Here is a 26,376-nt window from a genome sequence, read left to right as displayed (position 1 = left end):
CAACTTTTTTACTTATATTTATCAAAATATAAATATGCTAATTTTATAATTTTTCATTAAGGAAAATTTGAACTAATGAACTCGCGCACTTAACCATGTGCCTTTGGACCTTATTAAAACGGTAACTTTCATGGGCTCTTTCTCTGACTATAAGTGGTGAAAGATTATAGAACCATAGTTAAATTGGCATCTCTGTGCATTGTGCCCCCATCTTTTCACGTGATTTGAACAGAAGCCAGTAAAAACCCTCGAACAGCACACTACTAATTAATTTGCTCTCTTCATTTTTCATCCGTGTCTCGATTTTGTTCGCTGAAACTATGGGACATACTAAACAACAGCTGTTAGGTTATCTCAAGGTTCTTTTCTGATTCTTCTTTTCATATTGATATTACTAATTAAACTTTTACGCGTTTCATATTGTTATCCCGCATAGATTTATTACAATTTTGTCTGAGAGGAATGAAATGCAGTCGATCGATTTAAATTGAATAGTTCCAATACAGGTGCATACTCTAGTAGGCATTTTACTTCTGTTCTAAATTTATATGATTTGCTTGTCGCTTTTAATTTTGCTTCGTATATTCATTTTGAGAGATAATATTTTGCAACGCTTAACAAGACGGAGGTGATATTATACCAAATTTGGATAGTTTATCATGGCTAGTGGGCTGGAATACAAACTTCGATTATAAAATGTACAACACTTACACATTTGAGTTCATACTAGCCAGTTACTAACTGGTTCATGCAATTCGAAATCAGCGTGAGCAAGCTAAGCTTGGAGTTTTTTTTTGTGAATTTAAATACTCATCAAAACAACTGTCTAAATATTATAAAACGTGGTTTTAGGGGTTCAATCTTGGGCATTTGAATTATTAAGGACACGCCGCTAGGGAAGAGTCAAAGGGTAGTGTCCAACATCACAGTCTGTATTGAAGATTGAGATCAATTACCTGCCCATCGCATACACAGTGTGATGGGTTCTACAGACTAAGATGGCTAAAAGACATCATATGCGCGTAGCACGCAGTATTTTTACCCAGTTTTAGCAGCTTATTAGGTTAACTTAAATTTGAACTCGGAGTTTCTTGTCAGAGCCATAGCACTTTAATCAGTGGAATTCAGTCCATCGAACATTATTGCGCGATATCCACAAAGTCACATACTTATTGGGGCTCTGGTATTATCTCTGAATTTCATTCTCAGAAAGGGTTTCCTAGCTTTCATTTTCAATAGTTTTCAACTGTTCTATCTACTAGTTGCAATAAATAAATACAGTAGCCTAGTGCAACAAATTGTGGAAACCTAATGAGTATATTAATTTTACAGTTGTTTTAAGATCATCGCGGTTCTCAGATGCAAGAAGGGCACATCTTACTATATTTATTTGGGTTTTTGCATTCACATTGTCATTGCTTATTTTTTATCTAGTGAGATCCATGGCTATTCCAATTGCCTAATTTTCGTAAGCCTTTATTATGTTTTTTGATTCCGCTGGCGCCCCAAGTTTTTGAGGGTTTTCATTTTTGATATTAGTTGATACTAAACAAATCTACTTGCATGTACTACCTAGGCGTGCATAGGAAGGAAGATTACTGGTATTCTCTTAGATGGAGTGTTTACACTGTGCATGATTTGAAGACCAAAAAAAAATTCACTCAAGAACTGTGTCATTTGTATTTTTATCCTATATATTTATTTCTTAGTAAGGCACTTCTATGTAAAGTACTGTTCAATTGAAGTGAAGCTTATGGCAGGAGTTTTCATCCTTTTTAATGTAGGAGCATGGAATATCGTTTGAAAGCTATGAGCATCCAGTTGTTTTGACGGTTGAAGCACAGGTAAGAAGGATTTTGATTTTATATACATAAGTCATAATGTGTTGTGAAGGGTGACCATTATCCTGAATATTATTTGGCATTTGTTTTTTTAAGGCTAAACACATTGGGCACATGGAAGGTGGGCACAGCAAAAATTTATTCCTGAAGGTGAGAATTATTGTCTTTATATTCAATATGTTACAACTGATTTTTGGCATGCTGCAAATTCTGCAATCATGTTTTATGTGTTTTTCTGTTTTATTTGATAGATGATCTGTGTTAAGGGTGTTTGCTTTTGTTGCTGCGGGTGATCCTAAAGTATGTTTTTATGTTTCTATTGTGTTAGTGTTGAGATAGGTTTAAGTTTATTGGTATTAGAACTCTACATCATTTCATAACCCAATTTCTTGTGTTTCTAATGTAATATTAAATGTTAATAACTGTTGTTGGTAGTTGATTTTAGGTGGTTGAGAAGCTGGTTCGCTGGAAAAGGAAGAATGGCTATAAAGCCAATTTAAAAACTGAAATCAACCATCTCCACATAGTATAACATATAATAGCTATTCTTTTGTAGATTATGGTGTTGTTTTACTCATTTGCTCTGCTTCCTATCCCTGCAAGCAGTATCAGAGTCTTGGTTGGATGAGAGGATGAATGGTGGATAAGAAGACTTTATGGACTTATAAGAGAAAGGAAGGGCTTGATTCCATACAAGAATCTAGTGGTGTTTGGAGAATATTGTTTCTGTTTTCTTTGGGTAGGATTCACCAATTTGGCACGTGTCAGAATTATTGACTACAAACACACTATCCTGCTAACCACTGGCACAAACCTCAGTGAAACCATCTAACACATCATAATCTCATAAATCAGTCATAAGCATAATCAAAGCAACTGATACAGTAACATAAATCTAATCACCTCAAGGGTGCAGACCACTCATAGTCCCAATCACGATCACTTCACAAAGAAAGATCAACAAGGTTGCATACATCAGGATGACTTAAAGGAATCAAATGGAAGAGGCACTACAAGTGCCATCTTATAAATGCATGCAACAACACTTGCCATGACCTCATCAATCCTAAATGAATTAGAGAAGTAGCTTTGGGCTCACGAATTAGGCCAAGGCATATATCCAATTGGTGGAGTTGATTTTTCTATCTATAGTCAATGATGTGCCAAAGGATTTCATATTTTCTTTTATTTGTGCTATAGGAATGTGAAATAACCTCTTTGGTCCAATTTATGGCCTCATCAATGAAACCCATTAGCATGCCCTATCTATTGACCATATGAAGAACCCCTTACCAAAGGTTTTAGCCTTAAAAAATGAAATCGAATTTTAAGTAATTACAAAATCAACCCCTAAAAAAACAACAAATATATTATTTTGTATAAAGTTTATGTTTGTGTTTATTATTTACCCCAATCAACTCCTCTACACTTTTGTTGAATGTTTCATCAAAATAAATGTTTATAGTCTTTTCCACCTTAGCTTTTTTGGAGAATTCCGTCCAAGCATCACACACGAACATTTGTTTAATATGAGGAATGATACCTAAAATACTATGTAATGTGACGAAGTGACTAGCAAATTGTGTCACTCTTAGTTGCACATGGTCCTTGCCATTTGTGTTTTCATCAAAGAGAGGCCAAGTATGGTTGTAGATGAATTTGGTTACATTGTTTAGCATCTTCAAGACTTCAATCACCTTATTCACCCATCCAATCTTCCTTATGTCCTCTAGCAACAAGTCCAAGCAATGTGCAACACAAGGACTTTGTGTAATTTGTAGGATGCTTCTCCAAAAACATTCTACCTGTAACTACATATGCAGCTGCATTGTCTGGGATAATTTGGACAGCATTCTCAATTGCAAGCTCTTGGATCTACCCATCTAATAAATTGCGCAAAGTCTCAACACTTTTGATCTCATGCGAGGCATCAATAGACTTCAAGAATACAATTTCACCATTAGAAGCCACTAAGAAGTTGAGGAGAGCCCTATTCTATCCATTTGTCTATCCATCCGATAAGACACTAGATCCTTTTTTCCTCCAAAATATTTTTTGATCGTCAACCACAACTTGTGCAATTTTCTATTTTACAGCTTGCTTTAGCAATGACCAACTGAAGTGTTTGTCTGTTGGGACCTTATACCCCTTGTTTGCAAATTGTAATTGCATTAACAAAGCTATCCCAATGTGGGCTGTTTGCCACATTGGAAGGTAAATTATCGTAGTACCAAAAATTTGCTGCTGCCTTTCTAGCTTGCTTATTCTTTTGTATATTCCATTTGGTACCTTCACGTGAAGGTTGCGCTCATAGATAATAGCGTGGAGCAAAGTAATTTGGGTATGATGAAAGAGGAACCTTACTAGCCTCTATTGCATTGTCACTAATAGTTGAATGTGGTTGATGGAAGTTTGAACTTCGGCAACCACGTAAACTTGAAGTGGACACATTCAGGTTCACTATTGATTTTGTGGCTTGTTTTATTTTTGGCCTTTTCTTTTTATCATATCTAATCAAACTAAAGAAGAAGTGCCTTTTGTTGAATCATATTTCCTATTAGTGTCAAAATGCACATAACAATAGAGTCATTATGTTGCGTGAGCAATGAAGGAGGAATTGGAATACTATAACATGAGTACTTGAGCTCTAGTGGTACTCGAGTGATACTTTATCTACCGAGTCAAAGTCAAGCTACAAGCCACACCGAGTAATTCTATTCACACTCAGCAAAGATGAATACAGTGTACCGCGAGTATAGAGCTTACCGAGTTATATAGAGGATGCTGAGTGAATATTTATTGATTGTCAGAAAGAAAGAACAAAATATTTACCTAGTGTCACATGAACGACCTCAGAGTTTGAATTGACACAAATTCAAATGCTACTCGATTCTATCAAGCAAGGAAACAGTTTACATGAATCGAGGTAATGATTTGCAAAGATCTTATTGAAGAATGTGCATTGATTGTTTATGATTTCAAGACAGATCAAAGCAATGAAAATAAAATCGAAAAGGAAGGAAAGGAAAGATGATTCCAGAATTGTCAATCACGATCAAAGATCAATTCGAGAAGGTTTTGAAACCCTAATTAGGTCAAGCTGAGAAACGATAAAAAATATACACTATAAAAGGAGCAGTTGGCAACATTTTGGAGTTGTTTTTGGTTGGAATTTTGGTGGAAAAGTATAGTTGAAGTATTATAGTAAGGAAGGAATCAAGGTCACTATTAGAGGTTAGAGAGGACAGAGACAGAGTTAAAATGAATTGCAGATCTATCACAAGAAGGTGATATATAGAGCAAAAGAAGATCTAATCATGCAAAGTAAGTTGCTACTATAGCCTATAGGTCATTGCTGCTATTGTTAACCAGTGTAGTAGTTTCTTAAATCCTTGAAAATGGTAGACTTAACAGTCTTGTATGTAAATTTTTTAACTGAGAATACATTTGATGAGTGTTATTAAATCCTTGTAAAAGGTAGATCCTTATAGATCTTATTTTATACTCCTAATCGAGTAAGTCAGTAGAAGTGACAAACATTGTAGCCCTAACAAGACACCTTACTGTAGGAGTGACGGATTTGTGGGTGCCATCCCCGCCACAGTTTTCCCTCTGACTAAGGGTTTTTCCGATACCAAAATTTATTGTGTTATGTGTTATGTTTTCGTAAGTTTATGTGTTGAAGTTGATTTAGCCAATTTACTTTCAATTGCTTGCAAATTGTTATATGCTTAATGTTAACCGAGTAACAATAAGAGCAAAGAAAGGATTGTTTGGGTAAAAAGAAATGTTTTAGAGGATACCGATTCACCCTCCCCCAAATTGTTATATGCTTAATGTTAACTGAGTAACAAAAAGAGCAAAGAAAGGATTGTTTGGGTAAAAAGAAATGTTTTAGAGGATACCAATTCACCTTCCCTCCCAGCATCCTTTTCTATCTTGTATTTCCACCGATTGGTATTAGAGCTGTGTTATCTTGTTCAAGGTTTTACTGCTTGAGAGTATAGATCCAAGTCATTGAGAAGCATAGATTGGATAGGACTATTGAGAATTAGATATTGGAACTACAGATGGCCATGAGTCAAATTAGTGAATTGAAGAACAATGTGAAGCTAGCTTGGAACACGAGAAAAGAAATTGCTTAACAAACTAATGAGACAACCTACCAGGAGCAAGTTGTTGATGAATTGTTTGAGAGAAGCACATTTGATGAAACTGATGCTGCTATTGCTGATCTACTTGAGAAGAATCATAGTCTTAATGAGTAGGTGAAAATGTTGAAATAGGAACATGAAGCTGATTCCATGAGGTATTCTGAACTAATGGAACAAAAAAGAAAAGCTAAAGATGAAAAGAATATGATGGTAGAAAATATGAGACAAATAGTTGCAAGATTGGATACAAAAGATGAAGAAATTTCAAGGTTGACACAAAATCATTTTGATATGATAGACCGACTACTCGGTGCAAACCATGAAATTGGCAGGAAAATGGAAGAAATTGTTGAACTGAGGATTGAAAATGAAAGATTGAATAGTGAACAAAAGGTTGAGAAAGATTTGATGGACAACATGAATAGATCACAAGAAAGTAGCACACTACTAGAATAAGAACACTCTACCACCGAACAAGGTGAATCATCAAAGAGAAGAGGAATAAGAATGACAATTCAAAGCCAAAGAAACCAACATGCTATCATTATGGAAAGCCTAGACACACAACAAATATATGTAGTAGCAAGAATGGTAAGAGCAATACTAATCCCAAATTCAATGGATACTGCATTTTTCGTAACAATTATGGACATCAATCATTTGAATGTAGATCTAAGTATAGCCAAACATCTAAGTGGTATGCATATGGTTACTCCTATACTTGCAACAAGTTTGGACATAAGTCACAAGATTGCAGATCAAAGATGAATTCTAACTGGAAATTGAGAAAGAAGGGTAATACTATCATTTGGGATTCAAACATATGTTATTCATGTGCTGCATGTGGACAATGTAGTCATATTGGTGCAAACTGCATGAGATTATATTTTGGAGGAAGATTTGGCAACTGGAGGAATACTCACATGGCATGCTATAATCGTCACAAGGTCGATCATTTGAGCAGGAATTGTAGAAATCAAGTCTTAGGACCAAATGATGAAAATCCTAAAGGTAAAGGAAAAATGGGTGTGGATGAAATGCGTGAACAAATGAACAAGAAATGGGTAAGGAAGACGGAAAAAAATGAGACATCAAGCGCAACAAATGAGGACACCTCATCCAATGGATTAGGTGAAACCTCCACCTCTAACTAAAACACATAAGGAGGTTAGGAACTGTATTATCATTGAAAAATCCAATACTAGTTCCTAGAATGAAATGAAAGGAAGTCCATATCTACATTACATTTGATGCACTGCGACAATTTATGAATTATGGGATATTGCAATCAGCTGAGCTTAATCGAGCTAGTCAGTGAGCATGTGCCAATAGTAGTAACCGAGTCAATAGCACCAAAGTTGAGATGTCACTTTAGCCGAGTGTGAAGCAAGACTATTATGTCACTTGAGCAACTTTGGAAGCATGTCTTGATCGAGCTACTGAAGGTAATTGAGTTCATTAAATACAACAAATAATGGTGTACGGTGCATTTAATGTACCCTAAATGTCAAAAAATGTGACTTTATTTTATATATTGGAGTTTTTCAATTTTCATTATTTACCCTACATTCAAAGAGATAATAGCGAGTTTGAGCGATTAGAGCGAAGAATGAGTTGCAGAAGAATTTGAGGTGAGATTTCTTTAACGAATTCGAAGAGCAATGTGAGTTAGAAGCAACAAAGTGATTAGATTGAGTATTTGTTGAAACCCTATTGCACGAAAATGGCTTCCAACTCCTAAAATGTGAAAAGGCAAACAAAGGTGAAGGCAAATCCAGTCAAGTTGATCCAAAATGAGGCATGTGAAGAAACAAAGTACAAGTTACATTCGAAGATTGCCACACAAACGGATAAGGTGGGTGCCCTATTTGCAATACCACCTAGGGTTTTACTTGTAAATGATGTGCGATCGTTTCAATGTTGCAAAATCAGAGGTGGGCAATCTTGAACTGCTTGAAGTTTATAATCAAATGTGTATGGACAGAAAATTGAGAGAAGGATTGAAACATTTGGAGTCGACTGGACTTACCCCACACTCGCCCAATATTTCTACAAAATTTCAAAACAAGCTAGATTAGGGTTGTGTTGAGTCGAGTTCATGACATGCATATGTGGTTGGATGTGCTAGTTAAGATAACCAAGGATGTAATCCATATGATTATTGGATACCATGTCATTGACAAAGTGAAAACCATAAGAATAATGCCCAAGGGAAAAATAAAAGAAAATACAAAGGCACAATGGGACAATAGAGGAATGAAAGTAGACAAAACAATGTTCCATGCACGATGATTGACTTAGGATACAAAATTGTAAAGAAAGGTCACAGTTATGATATTGTGGAGTTATAGTTGGAGAAATTGACTAATAACATGAACACAATCCAAGTGGCCAAGTCGAACACATGTAAATTTGGTTCTCTTTTGGTATGTATATTCTTTTACATGCAAAATTACTTTCCTAGCATTGGTGAAGTCAATTGGAAAATTGATACTTCTGTTATCTATCAAATTACGGAGTACATTCAAACACTAGGTAATAATTTTGAGAGTGTGGTGAATGAGTATTTTGAGAATTTTAAGGAGAGGATGGACTAGAGATACAAATACCCCCTGCCCTAGTTGAAAAATATCATGATGAGATTTACTATCTTAGTTGATATTGACCATGTTATTATAAAAGTTGTTAAACCTAGGGTTGCATGGCTGGAACCCTTAGAATATGAAGTTAACATTGACCAAGCAACGACAACAATTGAGTTATTGTTAAATGAACCTATCAATCTTGGAGCTCCCCAGATTGGAACTTATGAAGTTGCGAAGAAAACTATTACTATGAATCTGGTTATACCATAGATGGAGAGAAAGGCTAACAAAATAATGAAAAGGCTAGAATCTGCATTTGGTGAAGAAGGAAATGAACCACTAATGATCACCGAGGGGACAGGTGAAAACAAAGCTGAAGGAAAAGGCAAGGCAATAGTTATTGTTGAGCCATAGTCATTAAAAGGCAAGAAGAGGATTGTTGCTGCTACTACCCCTGCAAGCCCCAAGATCACACGGCCTACAACCTGAGCAGCTCAAGAGACCATCGTAAAGAAAGGTGTTGTGAAAATTACTAAGCCCACTGCACAACAAACAAAGACTTCTCAAAAAAGAAGGCAAGCCCCCGAGTCCTCAAGCAAACAGGTCAAGGGACCAACTCAAAGGAGAAGAAAGTTGATTTTGAAAGAAGATGATGAAGAGGAAGCAAAGGGTAATGAACAAGGAGGATCTAAAGCTCCTATGCTTAGAAGACCAAAAACAATTGATGAAATAATTGAGAACATAATAAATGGTAAAGATTTTGATAACTTCAAATACTATAAATAGGAATCAATGAGTGAAGAGGATAAGAGAAAGGTGGAAGAAGCAGTGATAGTTATGATGACTAGAGTCAAAAATGCACAGAGATTAGCAATCAAATTCCTAATGAACTATATTAGAAGATTGACAGAAATTGGCAATAGATGGAAATATGCCTTGAATATTGAGAAGGAAATGAGGAGCAAATCATTAGCAAATATTATGCCTGAATTTGGTTACTGTTGCTTTAAAGAGACATGAGAAAAGGTTTATTCGAAAACGCAGAGCTCTTTATTTTTTATCTGGTCAATTGAATTTAGTGGATGAAGATTTTGAAATGATATGGAAGCAAATTTACAACATAAAATATCTAAATGCAACAATAGACGTTGATGATACTCATATCAAGCAAACAGTTGCACTTGACAATTAAGAGGATGAATTTGACACTTTCCCCACAAGATTTTGTTGATAATGTATATGAAATGGTTAAAGATATTACTGGCAAAAAGGATTAAATTACCATTGAAGATATTCTTGATGAGGCCCTATCGAGCAGATAAGGAAAGATGAAGAATTTATAGTGTCTACCGAGCTAGACATGGAAGGACCAACATTAGATGGATCTACACATGCACATATACCTAGATTTGATCCAGTTATTCAACAAATAAAAGAGTTCCTCAAACCCAAAGATCAAAATGAAAAATGATACACCTATGGGATCCTGGCACATGTTAGTAGATACTACAACGAGCACCAAGTGTCAACAAACACATGGTAAAATTGAGAAACAAGGACAACAAACACAAGGGGGAAACACAAAAGCCAATACTGAAGATGAGAAGGATGATATTGAACATGTTCAAATTGGAGATGACTCCATGGAGCATAATGCAGATATATCTGCAATAGGTGACCTAGCACCAACCCACCAACCTCTGAGTGAGGGAATAATTGGGCAAGGCCAACTTACAATTGCAAAAGCATTAAACACTAGAGGATTTACATTCTTGAGCAATATGTCATGCTTTACAATTGATCCAAAATAATTACAGCCACAAGTCTTGAAGCTACTTGAAGTCAAAGTGCAGGAGCTATTGATTCAAGAGACAAAGGATAATGAAGACAAAGATGGATCACTGAGTATGGCACTAGTACCATCTATATAACAAACATCTACTGATGATCAAGCAAAACTGAAGGAAAGATCACAAATAGAGACAAAAACTATAATGCAAAATCAAGAAATTGAAGTCAAGTTCCACAGCTACAGACAGTGTCCCCGAGCCCCAATAGAGGGAAGAAGCTTAAGAGAAAGAGGAAGGAGTCCCATGTACTTCGGTCAAACCCAGTTACCCTAGAAGAGGAGATCATTAAACCAAGCTGGGATCCTAACACTCTTGATGATGAACAAATGGCTATACATTTAGAGCTATGTGAAAGAAAAGAGCAAGCAAGGCTAAGAAGAGAGCATAAACAAAAGTAGGTGCTACATGATGTCAAAGATATACTTTTAGATGTTGCACTTGGAATGGATTTGAATGAGAATGCACCTATCTTGGACCGGCTAGTACAAATTGTTGACAGATTAAATGCTCCAAATATTGATACAAGCCAACTATTAATGGAGAGAGCTGAAAAAAGTTCGAAAATGAAGTGTTGGAGAATCTCTATAGAGATTGTTATTGAACAAGTGAGTCTATCTACTTTTGTTACAACACTAGAGACTATTGTTTAAAATGTTTCATTGTTATTTCAAAATTTATGTGATATTCCATTCATTACACAAGAAGTCAAAGATAAATTGAGAAAAAATGATGAAGAAATGAAGTCTGGTTTAGATGTACCAAGCAACGACTATGTCTTCACAACACTATACTCGAGTAAGATCTCTTCAAGGACTTCAGCTTGAATTGATACAAGAAGATAATAGCCTAGGAACCGAGATCAATGAAGATTTCTTCAAGGACTCTAGCATGAATTGATACAAGAAGATAATAGTCTGAGAACCCAGATCGATGAAATTCAAGCTTTGCTATTACCTCATCTGGAGGTTATGCAGACACACATTTAGATGCCAAAGGTCTCATAGCTTCTTCGAGCCTATTGATTGCTGATCATTTGGTTGATCTTGCGGCCAAGCTGAAGATTAACTGCAGAGTTTGGAGCTAATCAAGTCCAATTGAGACAAAACTTTGGAAATCATATTGAAGGATCACAAAGATTTCTTGGAACATTTTGGTCTACTACCCAAATAAGTATTTTTCTATGTTGACATCAGAGTTTGAATTGGCACAGATTCAAATGCCACCTTAGTCTATCGAGCAAGGAAAAATGGTTTACATGAATTGAGGTAACGATTTGCAAAGATCTTATTGAAGAATTCGCATTGATTGTTTATGATTTCAAGACATATCAAACCTAATGTTAAAGCATGTAGCTTCGGTCTGACATTACTGTGATCAGCATATATATATATATATACATATATATATGTACAACAATATGATGCACATACTGTTATACATATATGCATACATGCTGTATCTAACCAATGCACAATAGAAATCGATGATATATATTTTCTGAGATTATTTAAGGCATGATTGAAACATATTCTAATTCCTTTTGTATTTAGAGTTCTTTTGATCTACACTTTATATCTGGTAACAAATCTTAATGATTGGTATTACATTGTTAATACTTGTGTTAAGTTTGTAACAAATTGTGAATGATTAGTTACTTCTGAATAGGTGTAAGGATGAATGTCCATGTCTCCAGTCGGAGACATGACCATTCATCCCCACACCCTTTCACTCAATATATATACCTGATCAGCCTGAGTAAACAAGGCATCGAAATCAATTAATGGAAGCATATCAAAGGATCGAGGGACATTTTGAGTTCAAGAATATTATTTTATCTCTATTATTTCTGCACTAACTTCTGCAGATTTTGGAGCGAATCAGTCCTTTGTCAATAGTGTTCATACCTGCAATAAAATTGTGCATCAGTCTGCCATCGAATTTGAAATCTGGTAAGAAACTTTACATGGTATCAGAGCCTTGTTAAGGAGAGATTTCATTAAGTTTAAGAGATCAGATTTCATATTAAATTGCAGTCTATCTTTTCTCTACAAGATGACAACCATGTTAAGATTCGAACACCACCTTGCAAGTGCTGATAAATTCGAATCTTGGAAACTTCGTATAGTGATGTTATTAAAAGAAAACAAATTGAAATCTTTTGAAAGAGAAGATAAGGAAGAATCCATAGATGATCTAGAGAAAACGTTATGGATCGAGAATAATGAGAAGACCATGAAGATAATTGTGCATGTTGTTCGAAATCATAGTGCCTATTGTGGCAAAACATGCAACAGCATATCACATGTTTCGAGCTCTTGAAAATGCATTCATAATAAATAACATTGGCAGAAAACTTGCTCTTAAAAGACAAATGAATAATATCAGCATGAATAAAGGAGAAACTGTAAATGCTTTCTTCATGAGAATCATAGATTTGAGAGATCAATTATCTGTAGTCAGTTATGAGATTAACAACCAAGAATTATCCCTAATAGCGATAAGAGGACTTCCAAATTCTTGGGAATCTTTTGTACAAGTGCTAGATCTAAAATCCCAAAACTAGATCGATTAAGATATGACTCTCTAAGAAGAATCAAGATGAATGATTAAAGGAAAACACAAAACCTTAGACGAAGACGTTCAAGTTTTTAACACAAACTCTCATAAGAAGGGAAAGAAGAACAACAAAAGGAAAAGAAACTTTCATGGAAAAGGATAGTCTAAATAGAAGAAAGACTTGTCCAAAATTCAATGTTTTAGATGTGATCTATATGGACATTATGCGATAAATTGTCCCGATTGATCTACCATAGTTACGGGACTTAGACTCGCCTCTGACTTGGTAAGTCAAAATTTGTCTTGGACTCAACGATCGGACTCAGCCAAGACTCGACAAGGACTCGAAAAATCGAAAAACCCATGAAATTCAAAGATTTTTAAGGATCTAAAGATTTTTTCATGCATCATTTAGTCAATTAACATCAACTACACAATAATTGAGATAAATAGAAGCTAGTTAACACTCATACACAATTTTGCATAGATCACTTAAGTATAATAATGAATTTTTGAAGGGAAAAAACTGAATAACATAATATAGAGTTAAACAAAGTGTCATTGTCAAATGTCTATAATATATGAAATTCATGGAATCAAAAGTTGAAAAAATATATCAAAATATTAGCTAGAGTGTAGAAGAATAAGGTTCATAATAGCCTATGCCCTCCTACGAATACGCCTAAGCTAAGTCATGGAAGACTCCGATATTGAGAAATATGTTTGTTACAACTTATGTGCGCATTGTAGACAACAATAGGGCTCTCAAGTATGTCTATCAATTTGGTTGGTGAAACACAACCTTTAATGGTAAAAGTCTTTTAATAACAATATAGTTGGCTTACAAATTTTTGCTAAGAAAATGATCAAGGTCATAGCCAACAACACATATACACGTAAGTTTGAAAGTTTATAACTTTATGTACAATACTAGAGAGTTCCAACATTCATGAATACGCAAGTCTGAAAAAAAAGAAAAACTCATATACATCATTACAGAATTTTAACACAAATATATGTAAATCTGAAAATATTTGTACAACATTACTGTCTACAATATATGAAATCCATGGAATCAAAAGTTGAAAACATATATCAAAATATCAGCTAGAGTGTAGAAGACTAAGGTTCATAGTAGCCTATGCTACAATGAAAATCTGAAAATTTGAAAATTTGAAATGTTTACAATATATGAAATCCATGGAATCAAAAGTTGAAAACATATATCAAAATATCAGCTAGTGTAGAAGACTAAGGTTCATAGTAGCCTATGCCCTCCTACAAATACACCTAAGCTAAGTCATGGAAGACTCTAATATTGAGAAATATGCTTGCTACAGCTTATCTGCGCATTGTAGACAACAACAGGGCTCTCAAGTATGTCTATCAATTTGGTTGGTGAAACACAACCTTTAACGGTAAAAGTCTATAATAATTATAGTTGGCTTACAAATTTTTGCTAAGAAAATGATCAAGGACATAGCCAGCAACACATATACACGCAAGTCTGAAAGTTTATAATTTTATGTACAATACTAGAGAGTTCTAACATTTATGAACACGTAATTCTAAAAAAAAAAAGAAAAAATCATATACATCATTATAGAATTCTAGCACAAATATATGTAAATCTAAAAATATTTGTACAACATTATTGAACTCTACAATGCTGAAAGTGACTTCTTCAAAATGAAACTCAGATAGTAACCAATATTGGTAGTGAGCCTTCAATTTGGGTAACTATCCTTCATTTTGAGATGCAGGGCTATTCAGCTATGTAATTTGCTATAACCTGGTTAATGACATTTGAAGATTTAAACATTAAAAATCCCTATAATATTCAAAATTTTCAGACATAAATTTGAAGATTTAAGATTTAAGATTCAATCCTTAATAAATTCTTGATATACCACAACATCATTTTCAGAATTAATATACACTAAAAAAAAAACCCCTTAGAAATCTCTATCTTTGATTAAAAAAAAGTAAAAAAAAATTGGGAGTGTCTTGGGCTCGGGACTCGGTGAGTCCACATGGACTCTACCAGGACTCGGCTGAGTTCGAGTCTAGAGGCCATTTGCCTCGAAAAGGCCGCCTCTGCCTCGAACTCGTAGAGTCTTGCTCAGACTTGCAGAGTCTTGGAACACTAATCTAAACCTCAAGCGTCATTTGCCAAATGTGATAAATCAAACGAAGGACATGAATTTGAGAAATATGCCTTCTATTTAGCATTGTCCAGTCAAATATCAACCAAATCTATCACTTGGATAGTTGATAGCGGATTTTCAAGACACATCACTGGATATTAGGATAACCTAGAAAGCATGCTAATAGAAATAGATGAAGTTACAATTGGTGATGATTCTACACATTCCGTAAAAGGGATTGGGACCTGCACCATCAAATTGAAATCTGGAAATTCTATTCAGCATTCTGGAGTTGTTTATGTACTAGGTATTAAAAGGAATTTAATATCCATATCTGCACTTGAAGATGATATGGGCTTGAAGAATTCAACCATAAAGAAGGCTCTAACAATAGGAGTACGACAAGGACTATTATATGTGCTATGCACTAAGACAAACTTTGCAATTGTGCATGAGACTTCAAATTCAAATGAAATATGGCATAGAAGATTAGGTCATATTAGCTTTCATGCCCTAACATCTATGGAGAAGTTAGTAACCAGAATGCCCAAATTAAGCCATATTCACAATGAATCCTGCAAAGGTTGTGCCTTAGGGAAAAACACTAAAAAGTCATTCCCTCATAGTTTGAGCAAAACTAAAGGTGTGTTGGAACTATTGCACTTTGACCTATGTGGACCCATGTCTTTACCATCTATAGGGGTTTCTCGTACTATGTGATATTTGCTGATATTTTTTAAGGAAGACATGGATATACTTCCTAAAGTGCAAAGAATTTGAAGGGATTCTTTCTAAGTTTATTTGCCTTAGGGAAAAATACTAAAAAGTCATTCCCTCATAGTTTGAGCAAAACTAAAGATGTGTTGGAAGTAGTGCATTTTGACCTATGTGGACCCATGTCTTTACCATCTATAGGGGGGTTCCTTTACTATGTGATATTTGTTGATGATTTTTCAAGGAAGACATGGATATACTTCCTTAAGTGCAAAGAATCTAAAGAGATTCTTTCCAAGTTTAAAGAATTCAAAACAATCACTGAAAACTCCTTAGGAAAGAAAATTAAAGTTCTGAGAACAAATAATAGGAAAGAGTACACTTCTGAAATATTTAAAGAGTTTTGCAAACTTGTTGGGCTTAAAAGGGAGTTCAGAGTCCCCTACAATCCTCAACAAAATGGAGTTGCTGAAAGGAAAAACAAAACTATTGTAGAAGTTGCTAGGGCTATGTTTTTTGATCAAAACTTGAGCATGTCAGTTTGGGCTGAAGCATCTTATACAATAGTCTATATTCAAAATAGATGTCCTCACTCATATCTGGACAATAAGACCCCTCGAGAAGCATTTTTAGGAAAGAAACCTGACATTAGTCACTTCAGGATATTTGGATGTCCTGTGTATGTTCATGTACCTAAGGAGAAAAGGACAAAGTTAAAACCTACTGGAAGAAAATGAATTCTTATTGGTTTTAGTGAAACAGTAAAAGGATACAGAGTCTACATACCTGGACAGAAACAAATAGAACTCAACAGAGATGTCATTTTTGAAGAAGATATTGCTTTCATAAGAGCCAAAACTTTTGATGAACTAGATATAGTTGACTTATCCCAAGAAGAGGCTCTTGCTCTTGAGATTCAGAGGGAGTACCTTAAAGAGACTTCAAATGAAATTGAGATCCTTACTGAGACTCAAGAAGAGAGTCTTGATCGCCAATAGTGGCATGTTGTGATGGTTAAGTTGTTGCGTTGTTATCCTTGCCATCAAGGTTCAAATCTCATGGGGATGAGGTCCCCCGTTTGTGGCCTCACTGGTTCATAGCTCCAGGTCAAAGCGTTTACCCCTCTTTTAAAAAAAGAAAAGAAAAAAGAAGAGTCTTGATCATCCTAAAAGGCCACTTTGGGCAAGGAAAATTATACAGGAAGGAGATGGATTTGCAACACCTTCAGAGACTTTCCAGGAAAGCAAAAGACCTAGAAAATTGACATATAATGCTTTTATGTGTGAGAGTCCAAACCTTGAACCTTTAAGTGCTTCAAAAGCACTTAAACATCAAGCTTGGAAAGATGCAATGGTGGAAGAGTATCAATCAATACTAAAAATTGATGTTTGGGATATAGTTCCTAGACTTAAGGGAAAATTTGTTGTTTCTTCAAAATGGCTCTTCAAAGTTAAGTATGCTGCAAATGGTAGAGCATTGAAAAACATTAAGCTCATTTTGTGGCTAGACGTTTTTCTCAAAAGGAAGGAATCGAGTTTGAAGAAACTTTTGTACCAGTTGCCAAGTATACCTTAGGTAGAGCTGTAATAGCCATTGCAGCAGCCAAAGGTTGGAAAACCCATCAAATGGATATAAAAAACTGCTTTTTTAAATGGAAAAATTGAGTAAGAAGTATACTTGGAACAACTAGAAGGAGTTGTGACGCATGATGTTGCCTCTTATGTATGTAAATTGAAGAAGACTCTATATGGACTCAATCAGGCTTCCCGAGCCTAGTATGCAAAGATTGACAAATACCTTCTTAGTCTTGGATTCACCAAGAATGTGACTGATTCAAATCTTTACTTTAAGGTAATTAAAGATGATATGCTAATCTAATTCTTTATGTTGATGACCTTTTGATTACAAGGGAAGAACATTTCATTAATCACTGTAAGAAAGACTTGGCTTCTGAATTTGAAATGAAGGACTTAGAAATTCTTTATTACTTCCTTGGTTTGGAAGTGCGTCAGAAGTTTGGGAATATCATTCTGCATCAAAAGAAGTATACGATTGATATTCTAAAAAGATTTGGAATGTGGGACTATCAACCTATGTCTACACCTATGGAAATCAACTTACACAAGCTAAAGGAAGCAAGTGCTGAATCTAGACTAGTTGATCCCACTTTATACAGATAGATAATTGGGTCCCTGATGTATCTTGTAAATACTTGACCTGATCTGCTATACTGTGAATGCATTAAATCAGTTCATTTATGAACCTCGTGAGATTCATCTTGTTGCTTTGAAGCATATATTAAGGTATTTCCAAGGGACTATTGGGTATGAATTTAAATATGAGAATACCAGCTTGGAGTTACATGGATATACGGATTCTGATTGGGCTGGAAGTGTAAAAGACCGGAAGAGCACATTAGGATGTTGTTTCAACTTAGGATCAATGATGATCTCTTGGATTTGCAGAAAGCAAGCTTCAGTTGCTCAGAGTTCTACTAAGGCAGAGTATATTGCAACAACAATGGGAGCTAGAGAAGCAGTGTGGCTTCGAAAGTTGCTTTCTAATTTGTTATGTGAACCTTTGAAGCCTACCACTATTCACTATGATAATAAAGTTGTATCAAGTTATCTGTGAATCCTGTGTTGCATTATAGATCCAAGCATATAGAAATTCCTTACCACTACGTAAGAGACATGGTGGAAAGAAGGGCTATTCAGTTGGAATATATTAATACAGGTGATCAAACAGCTGACATTCTCACCAAGACTCTTCCTAAAGTGAAGGTTGATCATTTCAAAAAGAAACTTGGTTTAGTTGAAATGTAAGTTTATGAGATTGAGTCTCAACTTTGTAAATTTGTATTATTTTGATAAAGATGTTTAAAGTGTAAACTCTTTTGTCATATGTGTGACTCTATGACTCATGGGCCTACCCTATGTACATTATTAAAATGTGACAATCTTTTATAATAAAATGTTGATTCTAATAATATAAGGTGACAACTTTATAATTATTAGATTACTATCATGATGAATATCATGTAACTTGATATTCATGGAAAAAATCATGATAGTTAAAAGAACATGTTGATGGATATCATTTGACTTGATATCTATTGAAGATCAATATTCAAACTCATGGTGGATATTATGTGACATAATATCTATGGATATACCATGATCTTTTATGGTAGATATCATGAGACTTGATATCTGTGTACACACCATAACTGGAAATAATATCACGAGAATTGATATTTTTAAATATATCTAGAGGATATCACTTTTCAAATAAGAACTTATATATATGCACTTTGTCTTCCCTAGTTAAGAGTGAGTGTTAAAGCATGTAGCTTTGGTCTAACATTATTGTGATCATCATGTGTGTGTGTGTGTGTACAACAGTATGATGCACATACTGTTATACATGTATGCATACATGCTGTATGTAATCAATGCATAGTAGAAACCGGTGATATATATTGTCTGAGATCATTTAAGGCATGATCAAAACATATTCTGATTCCTTTGGTATTTAGATCTCTTTCGATCTGCACTGTAGATTGGGCCGCAGATCTTAATGATTGCTATTACATTGTTTTACTTGTGTTAAGTTTGTAACAAATCATGTATGATTAGTTACTTCTGAATAGTTGTAAGGATGAATGTCCATGTCTCCATTTAGAGACATGACCATTCTTCCCTACACCCTTTCACTTAATATATATACCTAATCTGCCCAAGTAAACAAGGCATTGAAATCAATTAATGCAAGCTTATCAAAGGATCAAAGGACATTCAGAGGTCAAGAATATTATTTTATCTCTGTTATTTCTGCACTAACTTCTATAGATTCTGGAGCGAATCAGTCCTTTGTTAATAGTGTTCATACTTGTCATAAAATTGTGCATCAGTTTGCCATTGAATTTGAAATCTAGTAATACCTATGAAAATAAAGATGAAAAGGAAGGAAAGGAGAGATGATTCCATAATCGTTAACTACAATCAAAGATCAATTCGAGAAGGTTTTGAAACCCTAATTAGTTCAAGCGGAGAAACGACAAAAGTATACTATAAAAGGAGCAGTTGACAACATTTTGGAGTTGTTGGTCAAAATTTTGGTGAACAAGTATTGTAGTAAGGAAGGAATCAAGGTCACTATCAGAGTTTAGAGAAGATAGAGACAAAGTTATAATGAATTGCATAGCTATCATAGGAAGGTGATAACTACAAAGCAAAAGAGGATCTAATCAAGCAAACTAAGTTGCTACTATAGGTCATTGCTGCTATTGTTTAACCACTATTGCAGTTTCTTAAACCCTTGAAAAAGTTAGACTTAATAGTCTTGTATGTAAATCTCTTAACCGAGTACACACTTAATGAGTGTTGTTAAATCCTTTTAAAAGGTAGATCCTTATAGATCTTATTATATACTCCTAACCGAGTAAGTTACAAGAAATGACAAACATTGTAGCCCTAACAAGGCAACCTCTTATTGCAGTAGTGATGGATTTGTGGGTACCATCCCCACCGCATTTTTCCCTTTGACCAAGGGTTTCTGAGATACCAAAATTCATTGTGACGTGTTATGTTTTCATAAGTTAATGCGTTGAAGTTGATTTAGTCGATTTACTTTCAATTGCGTGCAAACTGTTATATGCTTAATGTCGATCGAGCAACATTAAGCACAAAGAAAGGATTATTTGGGTAAAAAGAAAAGTCTTAGAGGATACTGATTCACCCCCCCTCTCATCTATCTTGTATTTCTAACTCCATCTCTACAGTTTATGCAAGGCACATCTCCACATTTGGTCCAAGTATCTTTGTCTACTGACTCCACCTGTTCTCCATTTACCACTTTTAGTACAAGTGACCTCTCCTTTTTTACCTCCTTGTATTTGATACTTATATGCTTTGTCTTTTGATCCTTTTGGCTTTGCCACTGGAGTTGGAGCTGAACTTGACATTGTTGTTTTAACATGAAATAAAAAGAAATTTGTAGGGTTTTGTGAAAAATCAAGAAAAAAATGATGAACAATCATTTGGATTAAAAATTGTATTAAAAAACAAGCTAAAGATACGAGGAAATAAGGTAGGAAGAGAAGTCGATTTTTTTTGTTAGCACATCCCCTTCTTTTTCAAGATTTTCAATTGATGGAAATGAAAAGAGAACGAAAAATCACTTACTTAGCTCTCTCTTTTGACTCTTTGACCTTGTTGTCTCAACGTTTTATAACCCACTCCACTCTTTAGTTCAAGTTTGAGCAAAAATGCTAATTTAGAATGAGCAAAAACCAAAAAAATGTGTGTTTTAATGTTGATAGGGTGTCTTAAGCAACCATGGGAGCCTTTCCCAAGGACTCATGACCCCCAACACTAGACTCGCATGGGTCTTTGCTGACGGACTTGTTCGGACTAGGCTTGTGAGTTTGTCGCGAGTTGATTTGGACAGTCATGAGACTTGTGAGTCTTGTTGAGTCCGTTGTGTGTTGGCCAAGTTTTCCAACTATGGTATATACAATCTCCTGAACATGGTACATCATAATAATGAAAATAATCAATAAAGCATACATATCCATGGTCAATTAAACTAACAATAGCATGGTAAGCATTCTATAATCATGTTATGACTCATGAGTCTTTTATATAACACATCCAATATTGATGCCAAAACAAGAAGAATGGTGATATGAAGAATCGTATATTATATATAAATGTATGACCATACAAACCGTGTCTGAAAAAATACACATTGCAATGCAAATGCAAGAGTCATTACATGATGACAATTATGAAGATGGTTTCTCTAATGCAATACTCAATAGCTTTAAAAATCACAAAACGTCCTTTTGGCTCAAAATCATGCTTTAGAAGCCTATACGCTCCTTTTATAATCATGCAATTTTTGCCCTAGCCTAGCGATGTGGCCTCTTATTTTGGAGGTTTTAGCAATCTTTATCATTCATAAAGATTTTCTTCTAGTTACCATGTATTGTACACATTCTAAATGAGCTAATGGGTGCATTTTTGGCCACCCCATCTCTCTCTCTCTCTCTCTCTCTCTCTCTCTCTCACGCTCTCACACATACGCACCCCCATGCACGCCTGCGCACGCGCACACATAGAGTGATTGTGCTATTTGCTGATGTTTGGTAGCTTTAGTTGGATAAACCTATGTGATGATATATATATATATATATATATATATATATATATATATATATATATATATATATATATATATATATATATATATATATATATATATATATATATATATATATATATATGTAATGTATATATGTATGTATGTATTAGATTAATTAAATGAGCAAGTGTTAATGAAGAGACTCATATTATGCAAGTATGGGACATGTCTCTCAATGCCTCATCAACAATATAAATATTAGGGAGATTGCTGCCTTTGAAAAACACATACCAAAATAGGCAGTGGTATTACATTTGCAGTCATCCTCAAATCTCAACATGACATCAAAGATAGGTTGCAAATGTTAAAAAAGAGAGTTAACAAATATATATACCATCAATTCTTGTGGAGGTCTTATGCTCCATGTGCTAAATGGTAGAGATTGGGGGCATGAGCAAATCAGGGTCATAAATATCAAACACGGGGGGGCCCTTATGTGGCTGCCCATGCTGGACAATAATGGACGATTGTGGCTTGCGTTTGGCAGTATTTGGGAGGCTACGTGGAGTTTGAGTGCAAAGAAAGGGTCTTGTTTTTGGTCAATTATAGATTGGGGCGCCTTTAGAGAGCACTGATTTAAATAACAGGGATGTTGCCTCAGGCACAATAATCCATTGGCCATCGTGGATGGAGGCATCAAACCATGATGAAGCACATAGCAACAGGGGTGGTCTACAAACTTGAGGAGGATGTTACGTGGAAGGTGAAAAGAAATTAATTAACTTCCTTGCCTTAATCAGTCGATAGGTCATTACATGTGGATCAACCATAAATAGTGAAGAGCTTTTTTAGTCGATTGAATAGGAAAGAAGGAAATATGAAGGCAGTATTACATAAGAGCAAACAAAATACAACTCACCCCATCTACGGGAAAACAGATAACCCCCAAAAAGGGGTGATAAACATACGATTAAAAGGGTGATGACCTGTTCATACTTGGCACGAAAGACCGGAGGAATACTTTAGAAAGAATGTTTTTAGTGTTTACCGTAAGAAAAACAAAGGGAATACACAGTATTCAGGCCAATAGAGAACAAGCACCAACGTTCAAGGGGAAGATAAGGATTGGAAAGGAGGGCGAATATCATTGGTCTGACCCATTATTGTATTCATAAACAATTGGAAATTAGCATATAATCCTGTGTAACATCGAAGGTGTCGAGCAAATAACCAGCCTTGTTTCTTTATGACTTGACACCCACATGAGGGGAGTAAGATGTAGGAACGATTGCATTGCTATTTGGCAAAAGAATCAACTATAATCAATACCGAGGAAATGACACGACGTACAAGGATACACAAACGTGGACAAAATGAAAATACAAGTGTGTTTGGTGGGAAGTAAGGTAACATGTACAATTAGATAAACCCAGGGTATGTAGTATATGACATCATTTGCAGCAAACGATCGGGACCCTGCACGGTAAGTAACTGCGGGCCCACACATGGTAAGTATGACATGTGATCTACTTATTAACATATTAACATAGACTAATGTATTTACATATGCCACTAACATATAAATGCATGTTTTTATTGAATGGGTAAAACTTAGTAAAGTGCATTTTTTTATTGCTAAGGAATTTATATATAGAGAGGAACAATAGTAATACTAATATTGTGGGTAACATGTCAAGATTAATTATATATGTAAACCTAAGAAACAGTCAAGATTAATGTTATATGTAAACTAAAGATAAATATATTGCCACATGCACATGAATCATCCCTTCATAACGTGAGGTTAAGGTACTGACCAACAATAAGGGTTATGGACCAAACTTTGAAGGGGACAAATTATTATCGGAGAACAGGGATTAATAGCAAGTATATGTTAAATGTGGACGAAGGCCTAGGGAAGGTAAATGCATTAGGTATCAAGTCAAAAAAGGGTAGAAACATACCTTTTGGTTGAAAAGTATATATGGGAGAACCAGAAAATAAAATTTATATTGGATGATCTTTATAAGGAAGATACAAGGAATGAATTTAATCATGTATCTATGAACTTGGTTGGAGCATTAATTTATCAGTACTGCTAAAGTGGATCAAGTATTGTCTGAAGGGCATTATCCTTTGACTACCTTGAGAACTACTTTTATTCTCCTTTGTAGTTAATCTCTAAATTTTATTTCAGTATGTACTATAAGAGCTATTTGCCTTGATCTTTTCCTCTTTTCCTCCGAGTATGTTCTTTTAGGAAAGGGAGACTGATATTAGATTCAAAGGGAGTCTGACACTTCTGTAAAGGCAACTTTGGATGAGAAGCTCAAAAGATTGATATTCAGAGGGTAGTCTGAAAATCCATGTGAATGATTGCATTTTGATGGATGGGCCTACACCCTGTGTATATCAGGAGGAAATGACAACTTCCAAATGATTATCACTTTTATTTGTAGAAGTTATTGAAATGTGATGATCTTACAATAACTTAATCTTCTATTGTGATGGACATGTTATAATGTTTGAGAGGGATCATGATAAATGATAACTTGTATGGTGGATTAAGTTTCTTAAATGGACCATAACTTTCTATTGTGATGGACATCTTATGATGTTTGAGATTGATCATTATAGATTATAGCTTGCATGGTGGATTAAGTTGCTTTAGTAGACCATGAATGTCCCTCTAGTAAGTATCATGGAGAATACATGTGCACATACCTTATGAACATTTTTGAGCACTTGGTGAATGTTATGCAAATTGATGTTCAAGAGGCCATTAGTCAAAGTACTTGGTGAATATCACACGATTTGATGTTTAGGAGGCCATTACTCATAGTACTTGTTGAATATCTTGCAACTTGACGTTCAGGAGGCCATTACTCAAAGAATAGTTGGTGAATGCCATGCGACTTGACATTCAAGAGGCCATTACTCTTGATATCATGAGATGATATCTAAATGGTGGACATCTTCGGATCAAAGACATCCACAAAATTGCCATTTCTAATATTACGTTGAGGTAATATTTGTTCCTATATTTTTCCTCTCTAGCTAAGAGAGGGAGTGTTGATGTTTGGTAGCTTCAGGCGGATAAACCTATGAGACTATATATATATATATATATATAATTAAATGAGTAAGTGTTAATGAAGAGACATGTCCCACGTAAGGACATGTCTCTCCATGCATTATCAACAATATAAATATTAGAGAGATTGCTGCCTTTGAAAAACACATACCAAAACAGTCAGTGTTATTACATTTGCAGCGATCCTCAAATCTCAACATTATTGAAGCTCTTTCAGTGATTTTAATGTTGCTTTTGACAAATAAGAGCCAAGGGGGTCAAGTTTGAGGATGAAGATTTATTCCCATATCTAGTTTGCTGCTCGTTTAGAGATTAAGGCTGCTGCTTCAGACACAGTTTTGGTAGAATTCAATGGAATTTGTACTTTGTTTCAGTGTTTTTTGATTGTTGCAGTGCATTGTTAAAGTTTTGACTTTCAAGCGTGGAGTTTATTTTTTGCTTTTCCAGTTCAGTTGTTATTTTCCCTTTTGATTTCAGTTTTCCAGCTTTGATGAGGAGCAAAAGTAGTGTGAATGTATCATTTTTCCCTCATGACTGATAGGGCGAGGTTGAATTTCTTTGGGTTTTTCTGTTCATGGTGCTCATTCAGATTGATGGCTGTTGCTCATAGAAGAATGGGGAGCAAAGTGACTATTAAACTTAGGTGGAAGCTACCTGATGATTTCGGGTACAACTCAGCAAGATAGGGTCACTGTGTTTGAGCAGCAAATATGTTATTCACGTTGCATGCAAGTATAGATAGAGGCATGCTGAATCAACGACTGTTAAACATGATCATATAAGGGTGTTGCACAGGTTGATCGATACCAATTGCAGAAGACTAGGTGTTGTAGAGTTGTAAAATAGCTATCAGATTGCCCATATCATATTAATTTCCCTTTTGGATCAAGGGGTTGGTTGGCTTATGTGGTCAATGTGATCCAAAAATGTGCTTTGTTGTTTATATCATGTTAGCATTGATGTAGGTATAAGTGTGTTAGCGTTAGAAGTACAGATTATATTTCATAGCCTAAATTCTGATATTTGTAATATTGTATAACTAATATCTTACGAGTGTTCTTAGTTGGGCAATTGATTTTAGGTCAATGTGATCCAAAAATGTGCTTTATTGTTTATATCGTGTTAGCATTTTGATGTAGGTATAAGTGTGTTAGTGTTAGAAGTATAGATTATTTTTCATAGCCTAAGTTCTCATGTCTGTAATATTGTATAACTAATATCTTATGAGTGTTATTAGTTGGGCAGTTGATTTTAGGTGGTTGGGAAGTTGATTCATGGGAAAATGAAC

General features: G+C 35.0%; 1 protein-coding gene across 2 annotated transcripts in view; it reads left to right on the top strand.

Moving 5' to 3' along the window:
* The first annotated feature begins 294 nt into the window (after positions 1 to 294).
* The window catches only part of LOC149542332 (YbaK/aminoacyl-tRNA synthetase-associated domain-containing protein), a 95,569-nt gene continuing 69,487 nt past the window's right edge, over positions 295 to 26,376 (top strand). Inside the window, exons 1-3 of one of the 2 annotated variants that reach the window (XM_089797302.1) lie at positions 295 to 359; positions 1,785 to 1,844; positions 1,938 to 1,991. In XM_089797302.1, coding sequence (XP_089653428.1) covers positions 321 to 359; positions 1,785 to 1,844; positions 1,938 to 1,991 — 153 coding nt within the window. In that variant the 5' untranslated portion in view covers positions 295 to 320. Of the gene's footprint in view, positions 507 to 1,784; positions 1,845 to 1,937; positions 1,992 to 26,376 lie in introns of both variants that reach the window. The other variant, XM_089797303.1, reaches the window with a different exon arrangement.

Source organism: Cupressus sempervirens, chromosome 8, assembly GCF_028749045.1.
Source record: "Cupressus sempervirens isolate cs-2001-9-10 chromosome 8, ASM2874904v1, whole genome shotgun sequence".
Taxonomy (NCBI): Eukaryota; Viridiplantae; Streptophyta; class Pinopsida; order Cupressales; family Cupressaceae; genus Cupressus; species Cupressus sempervirens.
This window is presented reverse-complemented; position numbering and strand designations above follow the sequence as displayed.